Source organism: Dipteris shenzhenensis, chromosome 19, assembly GCF_047967505.1.
Source record: "Dipteris shenzhenensis isolate YYH24624 ecotype China chromosome 19, Dip_SZ_1.0, whole genome shotgun sequence".
Taxonomy (NCBI): Eukaryota; Viridiplantae; Streptophyta; class Polypodiopsida; order Gleicheniales; family Dipteridaceae; genus Dipteris; species Dipteris shenzhenensis.
Genome location: NC_141614.1, coordinates 13206059 through 13227131, shown reverse-complemented (window position 1 = coordinate 13227131; position 21073 = coordinate 13206059). Strand labels below are relative to the sequence as shown.

At 43.6% G+C, this 21073-nt stretch overlaps 1 protein-coding gene across 2 annotated transcripts in view; it reads left to right on the top strand.

Moving 5' to 3' along the window:
• LOC147890108 (Methyltransferase MT-A70 family protein) overlaps positions 1 to 21073 on the top strand; it is a 67587-nt gene that overhangs the window by 22016 nt on the left and 24498 nt on the right. For both annotated transcript variants that reach the window (XM_087390994.1, XM_087390993.1), the window contains exons 3-7: positions 5522 to 5661; positions 14144 to 14177; positions 14685 to 14760; positions 14874 to 15051; positions 18377 to 18502. In XM_087390994.1, coding sequence (XP_087247120.1) covers positions 5522 to 5661; positions 14144 to 14177; positions 14685 to 14760; positions 14874 to 15051; positions 18377 to 18502 — 554 coding nt within the window. The remainder of the gene's footprint in view (positions 1 to 5521; positions 5662 to 14143; positions 14178 to 14684; positions 14761 to 14873; positions 15052 to 18376; positions 18503 to 21073) is intronic.

The window sequence follows — 21073 nt, the reverse complement described above, 5'->3', positions numbered from 1 at the left end:
TTGCAGGATGTCAGGCCATCTTTTGGCTTACTTTTTTGCAACCATGCAGGTGGAGCTATCTCTTCTGGGCCGACCTGTTGGTATGCATCTGGTTAGTGCTCCTTTCACCGTACCAGCGAGTATGCCTGGAGCTGGTTTTGGTTTATATGGCAGCCTACACCCTTGGGAGAGAGGTCTCTTCTCAGCCCTTTGGCATGCCATCATTTCAGAGAGATGCATTTGGCAGAGAGACCCAGCAAGGGGTTCATGCACCTATCGCTCCGCCAGTGAGCACATACAGCCAGACGCAACCAGTGCATCTGATGGCAGCAGCCACTACGCAGTAGGGGGTTATTGGTGGGCAGCAGGCCACTTTTGATGAGATGTTGGTGGATTCCTTGCGTTCATGTAAGGCCCTACTTGAGGCCATCAAACTTGAGATGTCTTTCTTCGAGTATGTGAACCTCAAGCGTGATGATGCCCGCACTTTTGGAGATTACGCACACAGGAATTATGCAGCCAAGGATATCAAGGACAAACTCGCAGTGCATAAGTTCAAAGGGGACACTAATGAGCTGGAGGAGTGGCTTACGAAGCTGGAAGATTGTTTCCGCTTCTACCCAACGCAAGATGAGGACTGCATAATCTTTGCGGGTATGCACATGCAGGACTATGCACATACTTGGTGGCGGTATATGAGGGATTCATCTCGAAGGCCAACCACATGGAGGGGTTTTAAAGAAATGATGGTTACCACCTACATATCCCCACTCATCTTGGATTAGTACTTGGCTGAATTCTATGCATTGTCACAGACTGGTACATTCCAAGAGTACTTGCAATGTTTTTTGGAGACTTTCCTTGTTTGTACCAGATGTATCTGAGAAAGGGAAGTTGCTGCGTTTCATCTAGGGATTGAGTCCTTCTCTGTCTGCAAATGTGAAGGCACATAACCCTCAAACAATTGAGTGCGCAACGCAATTAGCAGAGGTTTTTGAGCCCAAATATGCCAACAATATAAGATGGCAGCGGGCAGCGCATACGGGACTGCAAATGAGGCTGAGAAGAAGCCTAAGGTGACCGATTGGCATGATAGGAAATCAGCAGCAGCATCATTTCTGAGGTTTCCCACTGGTACATGCAGCAAGATGCCATATGCTAAGCCATACAAGTCATTTGATGCTAAGTCAAGAGCTAAGCCAAGTGTTGGAAATGAAAAATCAAAATTTAAACAACACACCAGGACTATTATAGACAGCAGAAAGCGGGCAAACTTATGCTTTAAGTGTTGTGAGAAGTGGACTCCTGAGCATCGGGAAGTTTGTAAAATGCGTAACAGTGGTACTGCAAAACTCAGCATGATTATTGAGATATTGGATGATGAGGATTTAATGGATGTTTCTGAGACCTTGGATGCCACTCATGGTGATTTAGAGGGTGCATAGGACGTGGAAGAAGCTCCAGATACTGGAGCTATGAAGGGGGCTGATTTCCCCTTTGATCTCGGTGGTGCTATTGAATATAATATGCATGGTATACAATCCAATGACACTCAGCCCACTTGTGGCATGCGAGCCTGTTGGCCTACAACCTTTCATGTGGAGCATTAGGATGCTATGCCTTTTCATGTGCGAGAGGATGCAAGTGGAAATGCTCTTGTGGATGAGGAGAAGATCTATTGGGATGTGCTGTAAACAATTTATGCTATCTCTTTTCATGCCTGGATGGGTGCCAACAATGCTGAAACTATTAGATTGAAAGGGAAAATTAATAGCAGGACTGTTCACATGCTTGTGGACAGCGGTAGCAGTCATAGTTTCATCAATTCTAAAACCATACAGAAGGTGGGACTGATTGCTATTGAGATTGATTATGGGCTGAGAGCAGAGGTGGCAAATGGACAGCATTTGATCAGTAAATTTTGTTGCCAAGATGCAAGGATCAAGCTCTTTGAGGATTATGAATTCGCTGGGGATCTCTTGGCACTGGACACGGGCCCAATAGATGCTGTCCTGGGCTGCGATTGGCTAAAATATTTGGGCAAAATCAGCATGGATTCAAATGCCTTATCACTCAGCTTTGTCCACAAGGGTAGAACTGTAGCATTGCATGGCATTGCCACTCCTAAAGTGCAGGTCATTTCAGCAAGGCAATTGGCCAAAGAGCTCAGGAAGGAGCAAGCCCTCTATGCATTGAATGTGTCAGTATTTCAGGGGGGTATCATTCCCCGTGTTGAGGATTGTGATATGCAGCGGTTGCTCTCGGAGTTTGCTGATGTAATTGTTGATATGCCATCCCAATTGCCTCCCAAGAGGGATGTGGATCATGCCATTGTTCTAGAGCCTAGCAGTAAGCCCATAAACAAAGCCCCATATCGTCTCTCTAAGGTTGAGCGGGAGAAAGTGGCAGTACAGGTGCAGGAATTGCTTGAGAAGAACTTCATCTCTCATAGCACTTCTCCTTTTGGCTCCCGGTGCTTTTGGTGAAGAAGAAAGATGGATCGTATCGCATGTGCATTGATTACAGGGATCTAAATAAGGCCACTATCAAGAACATGCTTCCAATCCCCAGGATAGATGACTTGTTGGATGAAGTCAAGGGTGCTCAATTTTTCACGAAGATAGATTTGAGGTATGTGAAAGAAAGAGATGAGCACAAGATGGCCTTCCGCACAGAACGTGGCTTGTATGAATTCAAGGTGATGCCTTTTGGATTGAGTAATGCACCGGCCATCTTCCAGGCGCTGATAAATAAGATATTGCAGCCACTTCTTTTTAGATGCATGCTGGTTTTCTTTGATGATATTGAAACCAGCCTCAAGGCTAATAGGAGGGTGGTAAAACACTAACCAAACAAAAGCCCTTACAAAAGAATACTCAGCAAACACTCTGTAGACAGATAGGGGGAGTTAGAGCGCTCCTATTCAAATACAAAGACACAGGCTAGCCCCAAAGCCTTGGCGCCCCTTTTGGTATTTCTTTATTAATTGAAGAGTGCCACAAAGAGATTACATCGTGAGTACCAACTCACACGCATTCAATGCTCTTCCCTCACTTGGAGGCATCAGTTTCACAACATTGTAACCCTGTGGGGCCTTGGCGCCCCTTTCGGTATTTCTTTATTAATTGAAGAGTGCCACAAAGAGATTACACTGTGAGTACCAACTCACGCATTTTCAATGCTCTTCCCTCACTTGGAGGCATCGTAATCACAACACTGTAACCCTGTGGGGCTTTGCTATCACATCCATGTGACCATAGGCATCCATACTCAATGCAAACACCCGCATTTCAACATGGGAGCCATTATTTAAAGCCCAAGCAAGGCCACACACTCCCCAATTAATCACAAGTGTTCACTGATCAACTGGGATACCCAAACAATGGGTGAGAGCATAACTGAGCTGCCCATCGGTGCTCAGAAGCACAATAAATATTTGCAAGCATTCACTTTGATAACTTTGCTGCCAAGCAAGTCTATTCCATAGCCAACTCAATGCTCACGGGCAGTCACTGAATGAGTGCAAAGGTGCATCCTTATGAAACCAAAATCTCAACCGAGCCCAATCATGAGCTATCACGCCCTCATGGACTCAAGGCCTGCCCGATCAAGCTTGCGATGAACCTCCACTCATCCACTTAGCAGCAACCCAAAAACAAGAGAGGAGATAGTGGCTGTCGTACAACTCATACCGTCGCAAGCCATTATCGTGCAAACAATAGCCATAGTAGCCCATGCTTTCCGAATACCCCGTACTTGGTAAGCTGCTACGGTATGTACACCTTGGAGTAAATGACTGTACGATCCGTACGTTGCAGCCGTACAAGTGCCAAGACAGCTTTGGTACAGCTTGCATTTAATGGCCAAACTACCCCGTATAGCCCGTGCAAGGAGCTCTTCCGTACCCGTATGTCTTGAATGCACATGTACGATCTGCCGTACTACCCAACCGCACTGTGTACGGCTTCAGCAAGAGAAGACCAACCCTCCTCTCGGTGCCTGTTGAGCTTGCATTCAATGCCTTGTGTACCCGTACAGCCTCAGCCAGGTTCCCGTCAGCCAACCTCTTGGTCCCGGCATCACCTTCCACGCGTGGCTTTTTCTTTTCCATCTCCCCGTAAGCTTCCGTCACCAGCCTTTCCTTGCCCAAGGCCTTCCTTGGGCTTTCCTTCCAAAAGGGTCTACATGGGCTTGCCACGTGGTAGCCCATGCCTTGGGTTGCCCCCAAGGGCCTCATTTGCCCCTAGGCCCCCCTCGAGTGGGGCCTTTTTAAAAGCACACCAATGACCAATCTTAGTTCTAAGGTTCTTTGGGCCCCTCTTGGCCCTAGAACTTGCATTTGCCCCCAAGGCACAATTTCCTAGGGGGAAACTCGCACACCCCCATCCTGTGACCTCGCCACTTGATTCCTGGGGTCGAGGCCACATGTGAGCAATAAAACTCATGCCCTCGTGATAGATATCCTCATTTACAGCAAGGATAGACAGGAGCACGTCAAGCATGTGAGGCAGGTGCTGAAAATTTTGAGGATGTAATTAAGGGCTTTGACCAAGGGTCAAGGTGGCTTAATTAAAGTCAAAGCTCTCCGATTGGGGTTGGGAATAACTTGGTTGACCAAAGTCAACCCTCCTTGGCTAAAGCCAAGTCTTGTTGGTCGAAACTAACACTCTCTAACCGAAGCCAGCTTTGAAATACTTTGGTTAATCGCAATTAACCCTCTTGGCGTGAGCCAAGTCTCCCTAACCAAGGTTAGGCATACTTAACCAAGCTGAAGTAACTTTGACCAATTAGAAAATAACTCTTTGACCATAATTAAATAAATGGAGAACTCTATAATTATGATCAAATAAATGGTCAACTGGAACTTTGACTTGGAGGATTTACAACTTGATGATAATAGCCATATGGTCTTGAACAATAACTACATGTTGTAATGACTTCCATCTTTGATATCCTCCAGCATGCTTTTGCCATGGTTGGACAATCACAAGCCAAAATCCAAGTAGGAATAGTTTGCGGTAGTCTCATACGATACATAATCGTTAATACTATTGTAACGTTGAAGTGAGGGTCCTATTGTTGTGGCATGTTTAAGTTGTCCTTTTGACATGAGTTATAACACCTAGATGGGAGGATCACATCAAGATGCTATGTATCAACATTCCCTCCTCTAGTAAGTAGTTGAGCTGAACTTGCCATGCTTTGGTGAACTTTCAACATTGTGGCAAGTGTGAAATTGTTTTGGGAACACATTAATGTTTGGAATCTCTTGAATCTAATCTTTTTTCTTTTCTTCGTAGCTCTTTTCTGGTGCACTTGTGTGTTATTGATTTTTCAAGATCGAGCCTATATTCTCTATTAAGTGGGTTTTAATCTATCGTATTCATAGGTTCTTGCATTATCTCACTATTTTTTCACAGCATTGTGCATTTTTAAACTATGGACATTACAATAAAATTTGTCAAGTGGTGGCTTTATGGACAATGCCTTGTATTTCACTTACTCTTTTTGATCATTTCTTTTGATTATTTGATATTGCTAGGGAAAACATGTGCAAGAGGGGAACATCTCTCAACATTTCCATTATTCAATCATATGATTTGTAATGACTACAATGAGGAAGCAATTGGCATGAGCGTTGGTACTAGGTTTCTTTGCCCAAAGAAGGCCCGATTTTTGATTGTAAGCGTCTCCAAGCTCATTATTTTATAACTTTTGCCTCGAATTTCGATCTAATGAAGGTAGAGGCATCTAGATACTATGCATAAATGCATGCATAAGGCATGAGAACATGGCATAATGCTAATTCATGATTAAAATATTATTTAATGATTTACTTCTTCAACATTTGTTTTCTTTTTTTGCAAAACTTTAATTAGGATCCATTTTGGTGATGATTGGAGGAATCACTGCCCTTGCGGGATATTAGGTTATTTCATTTTGTTTTTGGTTTACGTGCGTAGTGGCAGGCTTCTATTTATTGTCTTGTTTTTGTTTTGGCACTAGAGCTGAATCAGAAGCTCAGTTTATCTTTCTAATTAACTTGCACCAAAGGAAAAATTGATCCCCTCCTTGTATCATGTCCCTTGTTTCATGTGGCAAGAAGGGAGAGACTAGTCACAGCTGTTTAACTGGCACCCTAAGCTCACATGCTCTCAAGCATCCCCTCAGCCCTCCTCTCTAGCTTCGCTAATATCGTTTCTGCCCCCTCCTTGTGTTTCCCCCTTTGCCTTTGGCCGCACCCCTTTATGGGCTTCATCCTTCCATTGTTAAGCGTCCACCTGCTCCCTAAACATAAGACATCCAGATCTGCTCCTTGAAGGCTGCCTCGGTGGATAAATAATGGGGCTGCAAATGACCCCTTACGTTGGACTCCAGGTGCTGCCTTGCTGGTCGACTTCCTGCCCCAAAAAACCGACAAATGAGGGTCTACTAGCCGACCCAGCACTCCCCTCCATGGGCGCTCTATTCCAAGCCCCTTTGGGCCCTTCAATGGTGGGGGGGCCGACTTGTGCTCTGCCGCCCTGCCAACCTGTGGGGCTCTATAAACCCGGGCCTTGGGCCCTCCATTCCATGCAGGGGCGCAGCCCCTTGGTCAGCTCCATCCCGGGCCTGGTTGGATGGCTCCAACCAGCCCTCCTTTCTGGCCGACCCTGCTACTGTTCTCCCCGCCCTGTTCCTGGGCTTGTTCCAGGCCATAAGCCTGCCCACAATCCTCCTCTGGGCAGGTCTTGCCCTAGGTCTCCCTCCCCCATGCCCTCCTCATTTGGGGGCTTACAGATGGGGAGGCGACCTTTCCAACAAGTCAACCATTGGTAATTTTTTCTTTCTTGGACACTCATGCATGTCTTGGTTGAGCAAGAAATACTCTACAGTTACTACCTCATCTTGTGAGTTTGAGTACAGGGCAGCCTTCACAACCATACTTGAGTGTATTTAGACTCCGGAGTGCTGACAGAAACTCAGTACGAAGACTTTGTATAAATGGATGCTCAAGTATGTGTGGGTGTGTGGATTTGTATGTGTGAGAGCATATTTTTATACTATGGTCTACACCCAGTGTTGGGCGCTGATGACGTCAGTGGGGATGTCATAGTAGCTAGTCCCTGCTATGCATGATGGAGTTTATGGTTTTCAACCTTGTGAGTGACTATCATGAGATTGAAACTGCACTATGTTGTGTTTTTAAAGGATGAGTTTGGGAATGTTCTTGGATTCATCTAGGTATATGCTTCTGCCGTATTAGCGACATGCAAATTTCACCTTGTGAAGTTTTCGTCCAAGTTGCGGCCTGCTGGTATTGTGATAATTCTTTCTATCTTAAATGGTGCTTTGCCCTATCAGCTAGATTTAGATTTAGATGCTCATTGGGGAGAGACTAAAATGAAAACGTTTAGACTTCACAAGCAGTTGTAGCTTGATTGAAGAGATTTTGGACTATCTTTTGATTAGCCTTCTCCTTTAGTGCTAGCCTTCGTCATGGCTGAGTCTGCCCTTCACCTCCGGAGTGTTGACAGAAACTCAGTACGAAGACTTTGTATAAATGGATGCTCAAGTATGTGTGGGTGTGTGGATTTGTATGTGTGAGAGCATATTTTTATACTATGGTCTACACCCACTGTTGGGCGCTGATGACGTCAGTGGGGATGTCATAGTAGCTAGTCCTTGCTATGCGTGATGGAGTTTATGGTTTTCAACCTTGTGAGTGACTATCATGAGATTGAAACTGCACTATGTTGTGTTTTTAAAGGATGAGTTTGGGAATGTTCTTGGATTCATCTAGGTATATGTATTTAGATGAGGCGTTCATTGGCAAATATTCATGCATCATTGAAAGAGCCTACTGCAATTCTCATTGACAGTCAAAGTGCCGTTGCCATGGCGGAGAATCTTGTGTTTCATGCTCGTATGAAACACATTGAAAAGCAAAATGGATGAAGTTATGGGGCATAAAGACTGCTAATATCCGAGAAGATATAGGTGGAATCAAGAATTTAGTTATATAAAAAAAAGCTACGGAAACTGTGGCAAGACTCGGAATGAAAATGCAGTTTCATAAATTCAATGGATAGATATGAAATGCAATAATACTTGGGGGAGGATATATTAATGTTTAAAAGGCATTTAATTTGCAAAATAAAGACCAGCTCACATGACCTAGAGGTGGAGAGGGGTAGGTGGGCAAGACCTTGGATTCCAAAGATGCAAGAATTTGCAACATCTGTCCCGCAGGGGAGGTAGAAAATGAGGAGCACGTGCTCCTACAGTGTTGAGCCTATGGACATATCTGAGAAAAAGATTATGACAGCAGTGACAACCTAAAAACCTTGATGGAAGGAGCCAAAAAGTTGGGGAGCAATCTAGAGGAAGTCCTGGAGCACCGCATCAAAGTCCTTGGGCTAGCACACAAGTTAGCTAAGCAAATACTCACAACATAGTAAGCATTGTAAAGATTTTGTTTGACTAGGGGTGTGTGAGAGAGAGAGAGAGAGAGAGAGAGAGAGAGAGAGAGAGAGATGTATTAATGTCCGCGGAAGACCTCACGAGCCTATGGGACAAGGTACAAGGTACACCAAAAGGATGATCTCATACAAGCCTCAGTGGGCTGGAGCAAAGGGCACACTAAGGTGCTTGCTGGGTGCTAAGACTACTAAACTGATAAACTGATAAGTTGATAGAATGATAACCTAATAACTTGATAACTCTATAGAGCTCAATAGCTCGAGAAAAATCAGATATAACCCGGAGACTAGCAACTATCTGAGAGCTATAGCATGCTGAGATCTGAGACTCAGGTTCAAAAGCCAAAGCTCGGCACCATGGTGGCTTGCCTGTGACCGGTGAAAATGTCTCGGATCTACGCCTGTTGGGCTGTCATGCTATGGTGGTAGAGGGGGATGTGGTCTACTCGATCTCTGAACCTGCTGGGCTATGTTCAGAGTAACCCCTTGCCTCGGGCGGTTTCCTTTGAGGAAAGATGTGATAGGACGGACCTCAATAGAGTGTGCTTTGGTCACTCTCCGTGCTGCAGGTGGTCTCTGCATCCCTCTCTCAATAATTTAGGCTGCCCACATGTCAACTATCTCCTCCACGTCCTGGAGCTGACTCAAATGCATAGAAGTTTGTGACGTGATGCTGTGCTTTGTCAGCCTCTCTGTCTTGTGGCCTGATCGCCTCCTGCTACTCTCTGATCTATCGTAGTAGGGTCTCCCTGTGTTAGCACATTGCAAGTAAATGTTGGGCGCTGATGACGTCAGTGGGGATGTCATAGGAGCTAGTCCCTGCTATGCGTGATGGAGTTTATGGTTTTCAATCTTATGAGTGACTCTCGTGAGATTGAAACTGCACTATGTTGTGTTTTTAGAGGATGAGTTTGGGAATGTTCTTGGATTCATCTAGGTATATGCTTCTGCCGTATTAGGGGAAATGCAAATTTCACCTTGTGAAGTTTTTGCCCAAGTTGCGGCCTGCTGGTATTGCGATAATTCTTTCTATCTTAAATGGTGCGTTGCCCTATTAGCTAGATTTAGATTTAGATGCTCGTTTGGGAGAGACTAAAATGAAATCGTTTAGACTTCACAAGCAGTTGTAGCTTGAATGAAGAGATTTGGACTACTTTTTGATTAGCCTTCTCCTTTAGTGCTAGCCTTCGTCATGGCTGAGTTTGCCCTTCACCTCTGGAGTGCCGACAGAAACTCAGTACGAAGACTTTGTATAAATGGATGCTCAAGTATGTGTGGGTGTGTAGATTTGTATGTGTGAGAGCATACTTTTATACTATGGTCTACACCCAGTGTTGGGCGCTGATGACGTCAGTGGGGATGTCATAGTAGCTAGTCCCTGCTATGCGTGATGGAGTTTATGGTTTTCAATCTTATGAGTGACTATCGTGAGATTGAAACTGCACTATGTTGTGTTTTTAGAGGATGAGTTTGGGAATGTTCCTGGATTCATCTAGGTATATGCTTCTGCCGTATTAGCGGACATGCAAATTTCACCTTGTGAAGTTTTCGTCCAAGTCGCGGCCTGTGGTATTGCGATAATTCTTTCTATCTTAAATGGTGCGTTGCCCTATCAGCTAGATTTAGATTTAGATGCTCGTTTGGGAGAGACTAAAATGAAATCGTTTAGACTTCACAAGTAGTTGTAGCTTGAATGAAGAGATTTTGCCTTTTTGATTAGCCTTCTCCTTTAGTGCTAGGTTTCGTCATCGCTGAGTTTGCCCTTCACCTCTGGAGTGCTGACAAAAACTCAGTACGAAGACTTTGTATAAATGGATGCTCTAGTATGTGTGGGTGTGTGGATTTGTATGTGTGAGAGCATACTTTTATACTATGGTCTACACCCACTGTTGGGCCTTGATGACGTCAGTGGGGATGTCATAGTAGCTAGTCCCTGCTATGCGAGATGGAGTTCATGGTTTTCAATCTTATGAGTGATTCTCGTGAGATTGAAACTGCACTATGTTGTGTTTTTAGAGGATGAGTTTGGGAATGTTCCTGGATTCATCTAGGTATATAGCCCAATGCAAACCTGATCGTGGAAGTGGATCAATTGTGAGAGTGGACCGAAGCCGCTCCCCTCCTGGTAGAGGCAATGGTATCGTCCCCTGATCTCATGATAGGCTGGGTAGACACATAGGAAATGCTCCTCTGTCTCAGGTACCTAGTGTGCAAAGCATACATAGCCGTTTCTCCCTGGGTATGCCTTGTGCTCTCCGTGTCTCGACCCTCAACAGATGGGATGAAACATGGATCTGTCCAATGGCACTCCTGTGTCCTCTAGATACTAGGGTCTGTTGATGAATCCCTCCTCCGATACTCTCAAGAAGTGGTCGCGGTAGAACTAGGACTTGGTGCGGAGCTCCTTATTGTAAGTTGTATGTGTGTGTGTGTGTGTGTAGAGAGAGAGAGAGAGAGAGAGAGAGAGAGAGAGAGAGAGATGGTTGTATTAAAGTCCATTGTGAGATCCTTCAGGGTCTATGGGACTGGTGATCATCACTGTCAACTAATAGTGATCCCCTACATACAATGAAATAAAATATTACAACCTTTTATGTTTCAAGTACCTGTTGGGCTAGTCCTAGTACATTGGTATGATATTCCAAAACCTCCTTCAAGGAACTCCCTAGTGTTTTGGCTGCCTACTGTGTTTGCTGCCCTTGTATCATTTTCTAATGTGGGCGTAGGCTCTGCATCTGAGGAGTACATGCTGCTCTTTTCTATCTCTCCTGTTGGCAGATTTTGCATGTCCGTTCTTGCCCATCTACCCTCTCCACCTCGAGATCATGTGAACTAGTTCTAATTTTACAGATTAGCTGTCTTCTGAATATTATGTGTCTTCCCTGAGGTATTTCTGCATTCTATAACTTTCCATCGGGCTGATTTCCTGTTTGTAAAACTGCATTTTTGTCCCCGGGTTTTGCCATAGTTTCTGTAGCATTCTCTGCGTCACTATCTCTCTGATTTCACATGCGTCTTCTGGTATATCAGCAGCTGTTATACCCCATGATCCACTTCATGCCCTCATTGTACCATCCTATGATTTGTGTAGCGTCCATTGCCTTGTGTGGTATCCTGCTAGCATCCATCTTCTCAACTTTGTTAAGGTAAGCCATGAATTGACATAATGCTTCCCCTTCCAGAGGTATCATACCTATTTCAGCCAATAGGATGGGTGTGGTGTCTGTGCCTTAGCCCCTAACTCCCCTATCGGGAAATGTTTGTGTAAAGTTTCAATCCTTTCCCAATACATCCTAGAGAGCCCGAGTACCCAAGCTGGGCATCTATAGAGGATTACTGTTTGCACTACCATGGTGTACATAAACCTTCTCATTTCCCAATCCCACAGACGAGCCTTCCTGCTTTTATTTTGGAAGCTATACAAAGCTTTCAAACCTCTAGAATCCTCCTTTGCACACATGCATTCCATTTGTAGTTGTTTGTAAAATTCAGTCCTATGTATTTATATGTATGTGTTGATTGTTTCCAGAGGCTCCCCTTGTTTATTATGTGTTCCGATCACCATTACTTTTGTGTCATCTATGTTGACCTGCATACTTAAGTGTTTGCAGAATTCTCTCAGTGCATCCAAATGTGCTTGCAAATTCTCCTTGTTCTTTGCGAAGAATACAATATTGTCCGTGTAGATAAGCATTATCGAAGCATACCTTTCTTGCTGTGTACTCTCTTCCACCCCTCCAGATCATTAATAAAGAGACCAAACAGTGTTGGTGAGAGGGGACAACCTTGCTTAACCCCTATATCACTGTTTATTACGGATTTTCCCGTGGAGCATGATCCATCCACTAGAGGCTGTGCTAGCTCTGCTAGAACCTTCTTATAGAGTCGGTACGTGGCTTCTCTGAGTTCTTGAGGGACTTTAAGCTTTTCCAATCTTTCCCATAAATTCCTACATGGGGCTGTATCGGAGGCTTTCTTGAAGTCTACAAAACACAGTAGACAACCTCTTTTTTATTCTTGACTCCTTAAGTTGCAGCCCTTATGGCAACCAAATGATCAACCATTGAGTGTTTGCGGTGGAACCCTGCTTGGGATGGTGCCCTGAGTCCTTCTTCCTCTGCCCAACTGCAGATTTTTTGCTCAAGAATTGTGCCATATTATGTAATTTTTCATTTCGTGCCATGTAAAAGGTATGTTCCCTTTTGCCATTGCCTTCTCTATCTCCTTTTCATAGATTTGAGCGTTTTTGAAGTCATTTCTTAACCTGGGATGTGCGATATATTTCTGTTTTTTCATAGCATTACTTGTCCCCTTTATGCCTATAGATATTGCCATATGATCAGACTCAAGAGATTCCTACTCAATCTTGATCTAGTCAATCATGTGTTTCACATTTGACTTTGTGATCACAAAATCAACCACACTTGACCCTTGAGTTGTCCTGCATGTGTATTCTCCTGTGTTTTGAAAATTCCTTGTGCCATTGCATATTTGCAGCCCAAAACAACCACACGCTGTAAGGAGTGGCCTTCCCATGTGAGTGATTTCCCTCGCATCCTTTGATGTCCTTTTCCAACCCCTTCTTTCTTTCATATGCTCTTCCACTTCATCCATCCATATGGGATCTCTTCCCTCCGTTGTTAGGATGACTTGCATTGATCCTATCCGTGCATTAAAATCTCCTGCAAGGATAATTGTATTCTCTTGGAGATTTTAATCACTTAACCTGGGATGTGCTATAACTTTATGTCTTTTCACAACATTACTTGTCCCCTTTATGCCTATAGAGATTGCCCTATGATCAGACTCAAGAGATTCCTCCTCAATCTTGATATAGTCAATCATGTGTTTCGCATTTGATTGTGTGATCACATAATAAACCACACTTGACCCTTGAGTTGTCTTGCATGTGAATCCTCCCATGTTTTGAAATTCGATGTGCCATTGCATATTTGCAGCCCAAAACTACCACACAATGTGAGGAGTTGCCTTCCCATGTGAGTGATTCCCCCCACATCCTTTGATGTCCTTTTCCAACCCCTTATTTCTTTGCTGTCCTCGTCCAGTTCATCCATCCATATGGGATCTCTTCCCTCCGTTGTTACGATGCTTTGCATAGATCCTGTTCGTGCATTAAAATCTTGATATAGTTGATCATGTGTTTCGCATTTGATTGTGTGATCACATAATCAACCACACTTGACCCTTGAGCTGTCTTGCATGTGAATCCTCCCATGTTTTGAAAATTCGATGTGCCATTGCATATTTGCAGCCCAAAACAACCACACAATGTGAGGAGTTGCCTTCCCATGTGAGTGATTTCCCCCACATCCTTTGATGACCTGTTCCAACCCCTTCTTTCTTCGCCGTCCTCTTCCAGTTCATCCATCCATATGGGATCTCTTCCTCCGTTGTTATGATGCTTTGCATAGATCCTGTCCGTGCATTAAAATCTCCTGCAAGGATAATTGTATTCACTTAGGAGAACTATATGCATGAGGGGGTCTTCTTGACATATGTTGATATTTTTTATATGTATGGGTGATTGTGGTGGTGCAAACTAGCATGCAAAACAGTATTGAGAGAGAGAGAGAGAGAGAGAGAGAGAGAGAGAGTGAGAGAGAGGTTTTTAGGGTTTTTCTCACTGTGTTGATTATAGTTGCTGAATATTGACTAATTCAATATGCTTCTGGATCCAACAGTCTGATTTTACACGCATTGGACAGCTGATCCCAAGTATGCTCTCTCTCTGTATGTGTGTGTGTGTGTGTGTGTGTGTGTGTGTGTGTATCCTCCTTCCCCACCTTAATTGAAAACAGAGAAACATAATGAAAACAGAAACATATGTGCATACTAGAAGACAGTCGTAATAGATATTTGTTGATGTGCATGCTTAATTTCTTGAGCTCAAAATTTTCAAATTTAGTCAAATATGCTGATATTTTCTGCACATAGACACATCGAAACATGGCTACATCAAAATCAACACGCGTGCGTTTAACAAGCTGGCTCCTAGCTATATTAGGAGAACAACTGTTTTTAGTGAGTCAATTGTTTCTCTGTTGTAAAACTGGAGTGTCTTTGTATTGAATCTGTAAATTCATATTTCGTTTGATCTTAATTGTTAAGAGTTTGAGGTAAAGAATGGCAATGAAGTTAAAAATCAATTATTTAGCTCATTTATAGTTTTATGAGTCGGCTCTTACAAGCTCTTTGTCTTTCCCACGTTGGATACTTCTGTAGGTGATGAACGTGATGGGTACAATCTTCTGTTAATCGATCCCCCATGGGAGAATAAGAGTGTGCATCGACGAGCCTTGTGGGTTTCTTATTGCTCTAATTTTGATATCAAAAGTGCTCTTTCTGCTTCTCATAGAGGTTTTAAGCTAGTCCTAAGTTTGCCCTTTCTTTGAAACAATGTGTTTCGTGCAGATACCCCACACTTCCCAACAGGGCTCTACTCTCTCTCCCATTGCAAAAGTTTGTTCATCCTGATGGAGCACTTGTAGGGCTATGGGTAACAAATCGAGAAAAACTTCGTTACTTTGTTGAGGATGAGCTTTTTCCTTCATGGGGCATTGATAATGCAGTGACTTGGTACTGGTTAAAGGTAAGCGAGCTCAGAGCAGCTGTTATATAGTTTTACTTACTGTGAAAAACATTTTCCTATGGAGTGCAAGGGTTACATGCTGTGAGAAGCTTATTTAGAATATGGAATCTTCCTGTCCTACAGATGATAATGATCGGTCTAGAAACATTTTGTTGCCGTGTATGCTCTGTTATGGCTTTCAAAGTGTTTAGGACATGGTGTTGGGATGGAGGTAGGAAAGTATTGTACAGTTCAGGTGTGACGTCATTCAGCTGTGACATTTTAATACTACTGAAAATGGACATTTTCAAAGCAATAAGGGGATCTAGGAACATGGCAATATTCCGGAAACATTTCTATTCTGGCATCCAGTGTTCCCGGAACATTCCCCTTCCTTGGTAACTATGCTATGACTAATGGTGAGATGATGAAGATGAAGAACCAATGTAAAATACTGTAGAAAGAGATGTCATGGAGCAGTGGCCAGCCTTAGCTTAAAGGGAAGCCAAATGAGCTATCATTGACACAATCTGCTTCTTTTCAAGCAAAGTCAGGGAATAGTTTGGAGATGTAAATGCTAAGTTAGAGGAAGAAACAACATGTCTGGCTAGGTAGCACCTGGTGTCTCACGTATCATATAACATTTCATGAAAGCATGGTGATTGCTATCTCATGGAGAGGTCTGCCAACGAGGATGGGGCTTGCAAATGACTAACACACTGATCCATTCATAGGGCTTTGGAAAGATTTCAGGCTTTTGGTAAGGGTTACTTTGCAGGAAGGACTGTGCCAAAAGTGTACTCTTTCGCTTTACATACCAATGAAATCTACTGTAATCCACACACACTTCTTCCACTGTTTTTCGAAAGAGGTCTCAGATCTATCGCAAGTAGAGAGGGAAAGGGCTTGTCGTGTACACATTCAAACCAGTGGAGAAGTAAGATGGGGAGAGCTTGACTCTTCCAATGCTTGAATGCATGGAGAGCATGTTGCAAAGGCTAATGGCGTGTTGATGGGGGTATACAAGGATGGAAGCATGCCAAGAGGAAGTCTCAGAGTTGGATAAGAGAAGGTGCTATGGGGAATCGAGTGAATTACCAGAGAACAATGGAGAAACCATCCAACAAATTGTCTTCACATTAGACAATTTGGCAAATTCCAAAATGCCTCATCCATGAATTGAGTAGCTAGAGTGTACCACGGTGGGAAAACTAAAAATTGATGGTGCTCTCAGTGAATTGTTTTGCAGTACAATGCTTATGTTAGAGCCTCATCCGTAGTCAACATCTAAGGGGGAAACTTGGCTTATATTGGCCTAGCTCAAGCTCTCTTTAACGTTGCCACACCTAAAGTAGCTCAATTTCCATAAAGGTTCCTATTTTTTCTTAAAGCCTAGCTTTTCCAGAATAGCTTGATTTTCTAGGACCAGCCTTTTCTTTCTTGGAGGAGCTCTATCCATGGGATCTAAACCTCATCTGCTATCGGGTTAGACTGCTTAGATCCTGGTTAATCCCCAGTTAATCCTGTTAGGGATGTAATAACTTTCCACGTGACATTGAGTACAAGGAATAATATCAATCACCAAAATAGATATAAGTGAAATATTTGATCCTCAAACTTTGGACAAGGTAATGCTTTGGTGAAAAGATCTACCACATTTTGATGGTAATGCTTTGGTGAAAAGATCTACCACATTTTGATGGAAGACCAAGCTGATCTCCCCTGCATGGCACTCATACTGATAATGCATCTCTATGTGTTTCGTGTGTGCACGAAACACAAGATTCTGTGCCATGGTAATGGCACTCTGACTGCCAGTGAGAATTGGAGTAGGCTCCTCCAATGATGCATGTATATCTGCCAACAAACGCAACAACCAAACACATTCCACTATGGTTGTGAGAGCTGCCTGTATTAGCTTCACAAGATGAGGTTGCAACTCTTGATTGTTTCTTACTTAGCCAAAAAATGCATGAAAGTTCAAGGTAGAAACAATTATTGCTGGTATTGCGATAATTCTTTCTATCTTAAATGGTGCGTTGCCCTATCAGCTAGATTTAGATTTAGATTCTCGTTTGGGAGAGACTAAAATGAAATCATTTAGACTTCACAAGCAGTTGTAGCTTGAATGAAGAGATTTGGACTACTTTTTGATTAGCCTTCTCCTTTAGTGCTAGCCTTCGTCATGGCTGAGTTTGCCCTTCATCTCCGGAGTGCCGACAGAAACTCAGTACGAAGACTTTGTATAAATGGATGCTCAAGTATGTGTGGGTGTGTGGATTTGTATGTGTGAGAGCATACTTTTATACTATGGTCTACACCCAGTGTTGGGCGCTGATGACGTCAGTGGGGATGTCATAGTGGCTAGTCCCTGCTGTGCGTGATGGAGTTTATGGTTTTCAATCTTATGAGTGACTATCGTGAGATTGAAACTGCACTATGTTGTGTTTTTAGAGGATGAGTTTGGGAGTGTTCCTGGATTCATCTAGGTATATTGCTGGTTGATTGCCTATTGTCGAAATCTCCAGCCCAATCTGAATCACTATAAGCATGTAAATGCATGTTACCCCCCTAGGAAACAACAAACCAAGAGACTGAGTAGGTGCCAAGGGTCCACATAGCTTCTAGATGGTGGCATACTGAGCACGCTTTTGTATCAGGTTTTGTCCATCTTTGGAGCAATCTACATTACAGGTTTTGCTGTTCCACTCTACTGTTACTGTTCAAGATCTGTGTCTGTTTCTATCTCTATATATACTCGTATGCCTAATGGAAAGGAGCAAGTTTTGATTTTAGCATTGTTGGATTCCTGGGCTACATATCTTTACATTCTTGTGCTTTGGGAGTGTGGCAAGCAACCTCCAGCTCTGTTTTCTAACATGGGATCCCAAACAAGGTCATGCACAGCTGAGATCACTTACGGCAGATTGAACAGGTCCAATCTTCCTGAGATCTCCGAGGTTCGGATGGTTGCAGCATCTATCTGAGTTATATTTTCAGCTTTTTAGCTAGACACCTCTAGTTCTCCTACATGGGTGTTTTGATCATGATATATTGCAACTCTTTGGTCTCATAGTCCTTTTTGGTCTTTGTAAACATTAACAGACCTCTGTCTGTCTGTCTCTGTCTCTGTCTCTCTCTAACGTGTCCTTTCCTCCTTTTCCTCCTAGAAAAGCCAAAAAGAGCAAATTCCACTGGCCATACCATTTTAAATCAGAAGCTATGTTGCTATTATTTTGTGTTTAGAGTGTGATTGTGTTTAGATGATAACAGTTATTATGCTTGTGTTTAGAATGATGATTGTCATGCTCAATTGATTTGATATCATAGGTCATCATTTTCGCAGATTAAATCAAATGGAGCAATGATCAGTGAACTTGACTTGGCTCATCATAAACCGTATGAGTGCCTTTTTCTTGGATATGTACATCCAAAAAAGCAGAAAGCAGATTTTTGCAGAGAATCATTAGAGGTATGATTGTTGTGCAGTTGCAACAAAGTATTTTGATGTGTGTTCTTCTTGAAATGTTGCGGAAAGAAGAGTTTGTGATTTCTTCAAATATTGAAATCACAGTGTGTTGTATTTGGATATTAAAGAATGCTGACAGTCGTCAATCTTTTATGAGATCTACTCTTTCCAGATGTCTCCCATTGTTTGGGTGCCCTCAGGGTCCCTTTCATTTGAACTAGCTTTGTGAGAATTTTTTCTCTCATCTAAGGAGCAATAGACTCTTTGTATTAAGTGCAAACAAAAGGCAAGAGTGTCAGAGGTTAAGTGCTCACTGTAGGAGCTGTACGCAGCGGAACATGAATGTGAACTCTTTCTAAAACACACCCAACAGTACGCTGTAAATAAAACGGCATAGAGCGTTGATGTGCATAAGATAGGACAACAAGTAGAACCTCAAACGAACTGAGTATATTTGTCCATGGAAGTGGGAAAGTGTGGCTCCAGATAGATCTCAAACTCTGGCAACAGGTGCTGGGCGAAATACAGCCAAGGATGCTGTATCAAAACTGAGGGAGATAGAGGCTGCTGCTGCTCAGTGTATCTTCTTGTGTGCTTCAGTCAAGAGAGCTTAAGGACTGAGGCAGGGGCCTCCTTTATGTACCAGCATTCCAGCCCTAAATCTGGCCGACCAGGTTCAGCCAACTAGGCTAAACAGCCAACAAGATCTGGACCAGGTACATTGCATCTGACCAGGCCAAGCTGGTCAACCTGTTCGACCTGACTAGATGACCTGAAAGAGACGACCAGGTGGCTGACTGGACTGGCCAATAACTGAGGTCTGCCAACCCTAGTTCAGGCTTGCAGATGCAGATGGAAGGGCATCTTGAGCAGCCCCTTTTTCTCGCCCAAAAATGCTGCGCTGTGGAACCCCAGGTGTAGGTATTGAACAGTGGCCTACTGCACTTGTTAGAACACCCTATTTCCTATGCCATCAACTCTGATATACAGCGCCGCGTTCTCTCATGTGGGCGCTCACAGATGGGCTTTCTGATCTCTATCACCCCCGCTCACGACTGAGAAATTGGGGCCACCCCCATGTGTCGAATGAGATGCTCCATCTGGTCACGAGAAAGAGCCTCAGTGAGTAGGTCTGCTACATTTTATTTTGTCCGGCAAACGGGTAAGGTTGTTCAATTTGTCAATTATTAGCTCTCTGATGAAGTGGAACCTTGATGTGTTTCGTCTGTATATGAAACACCAGGTTCTTTGCAATCGCAATGCAACTTTGATGGTCGCAGTGGTTCTCTACTGCTTCCTGTAGAACCCCCATGTGTTCAAGGATCCACTTGAGCCATGGGGACTGGCATGATGCCAAGTAGGCTGCTTTGTACTCTACCTTTGTGCATGAAAGATCGATTGTTGATTGCTTCTTACTGAGTGAGGAAACGACCTCTGACTTCAGTAGAAAATAGTAGCCAGTTGTGGAAATGAAAGTGGAAAGTGTGGCTCTAGGTAGAGCACAAACTACCGCAGGTGCTGGGCAAAATACAGCCGAGGATGCTGTGCCAAAATTGAGGGAGATGGAGCCTGCTGCTGCTTAGTGTATGCTCCTGTGTGCCTCGGTGAAGAGGGCTTCATTTGGATGCAAGGACTGAGGCAGGGTTCTCGTTCATAGTTGGTTCCGTACTCGTATGTTCGGCTGAACCATACGTGTATGAAACAGTTATTCCAGACGCGTATGGTACGGCCAATCATACTTGTTTTTTTTTGGGAGGGAAAACAGGGTTCCCAGACCTTTATGAAAATATTTTAAAATCAATTTCTTCACTTTAAAATTAATACAAATTTGAAACTTGAAGTTTGAAGTTGAAAGTTTTGTAGCTCTCTGTCAATGTACAATGTATATTTTCCTTTTTGCTTTTGGGTAAAATTAGGGTCACGTATGATTCAGCCCCAGGGGCTGATCCATACTCCAATCATATTTCCATGGTAACGTATGGAAAAAACTATGGTCTCCTTTATATAAGGCATTCCAGCCCTAAACCTGGCCGACCAGGTTTAACCAGGCTAGACAGCCAACCAGATCTACAAACCAGATCTGGACCAGGTACATTGCATCTGACCAGGCCAATATGGTCAACCTGTTTGACCGGACTAGATGGATTGTACCGGCTAACAACTGGACTGGCCAATAACTGAGGTCTGTAGGGCAGATGCCAGGGCACCTTGAATAGTCCTTCCTGCACAAAAATGCTGCCATGTGCAGCCCCAAGCGTAGGTATTCAGCCTTGAACAGAGGCCTACTGCATGTATCAAAACATCCTAATTCCTACCCCCACCAACCTTGCTCTACTATCTCACAACCTTATATACCTAGCGGTTAGCAGCCTTGGCGTCCAAGTCTCCAAGAAGGACAACTTTCTCGCGACTTGAGAAGTCCATGATATGTGGGCATAAGACAGCATATGGAGATGCCTCCCACTCCTGTCGAGCTCTCTCACAAAGTGTGAGGTCTCCGGGGAAAGTGGTAGACTTCGTTATCCCGCAATGATGGGTTCGATATCCAAATCCAAAGGAATCTAGCATGTTGGT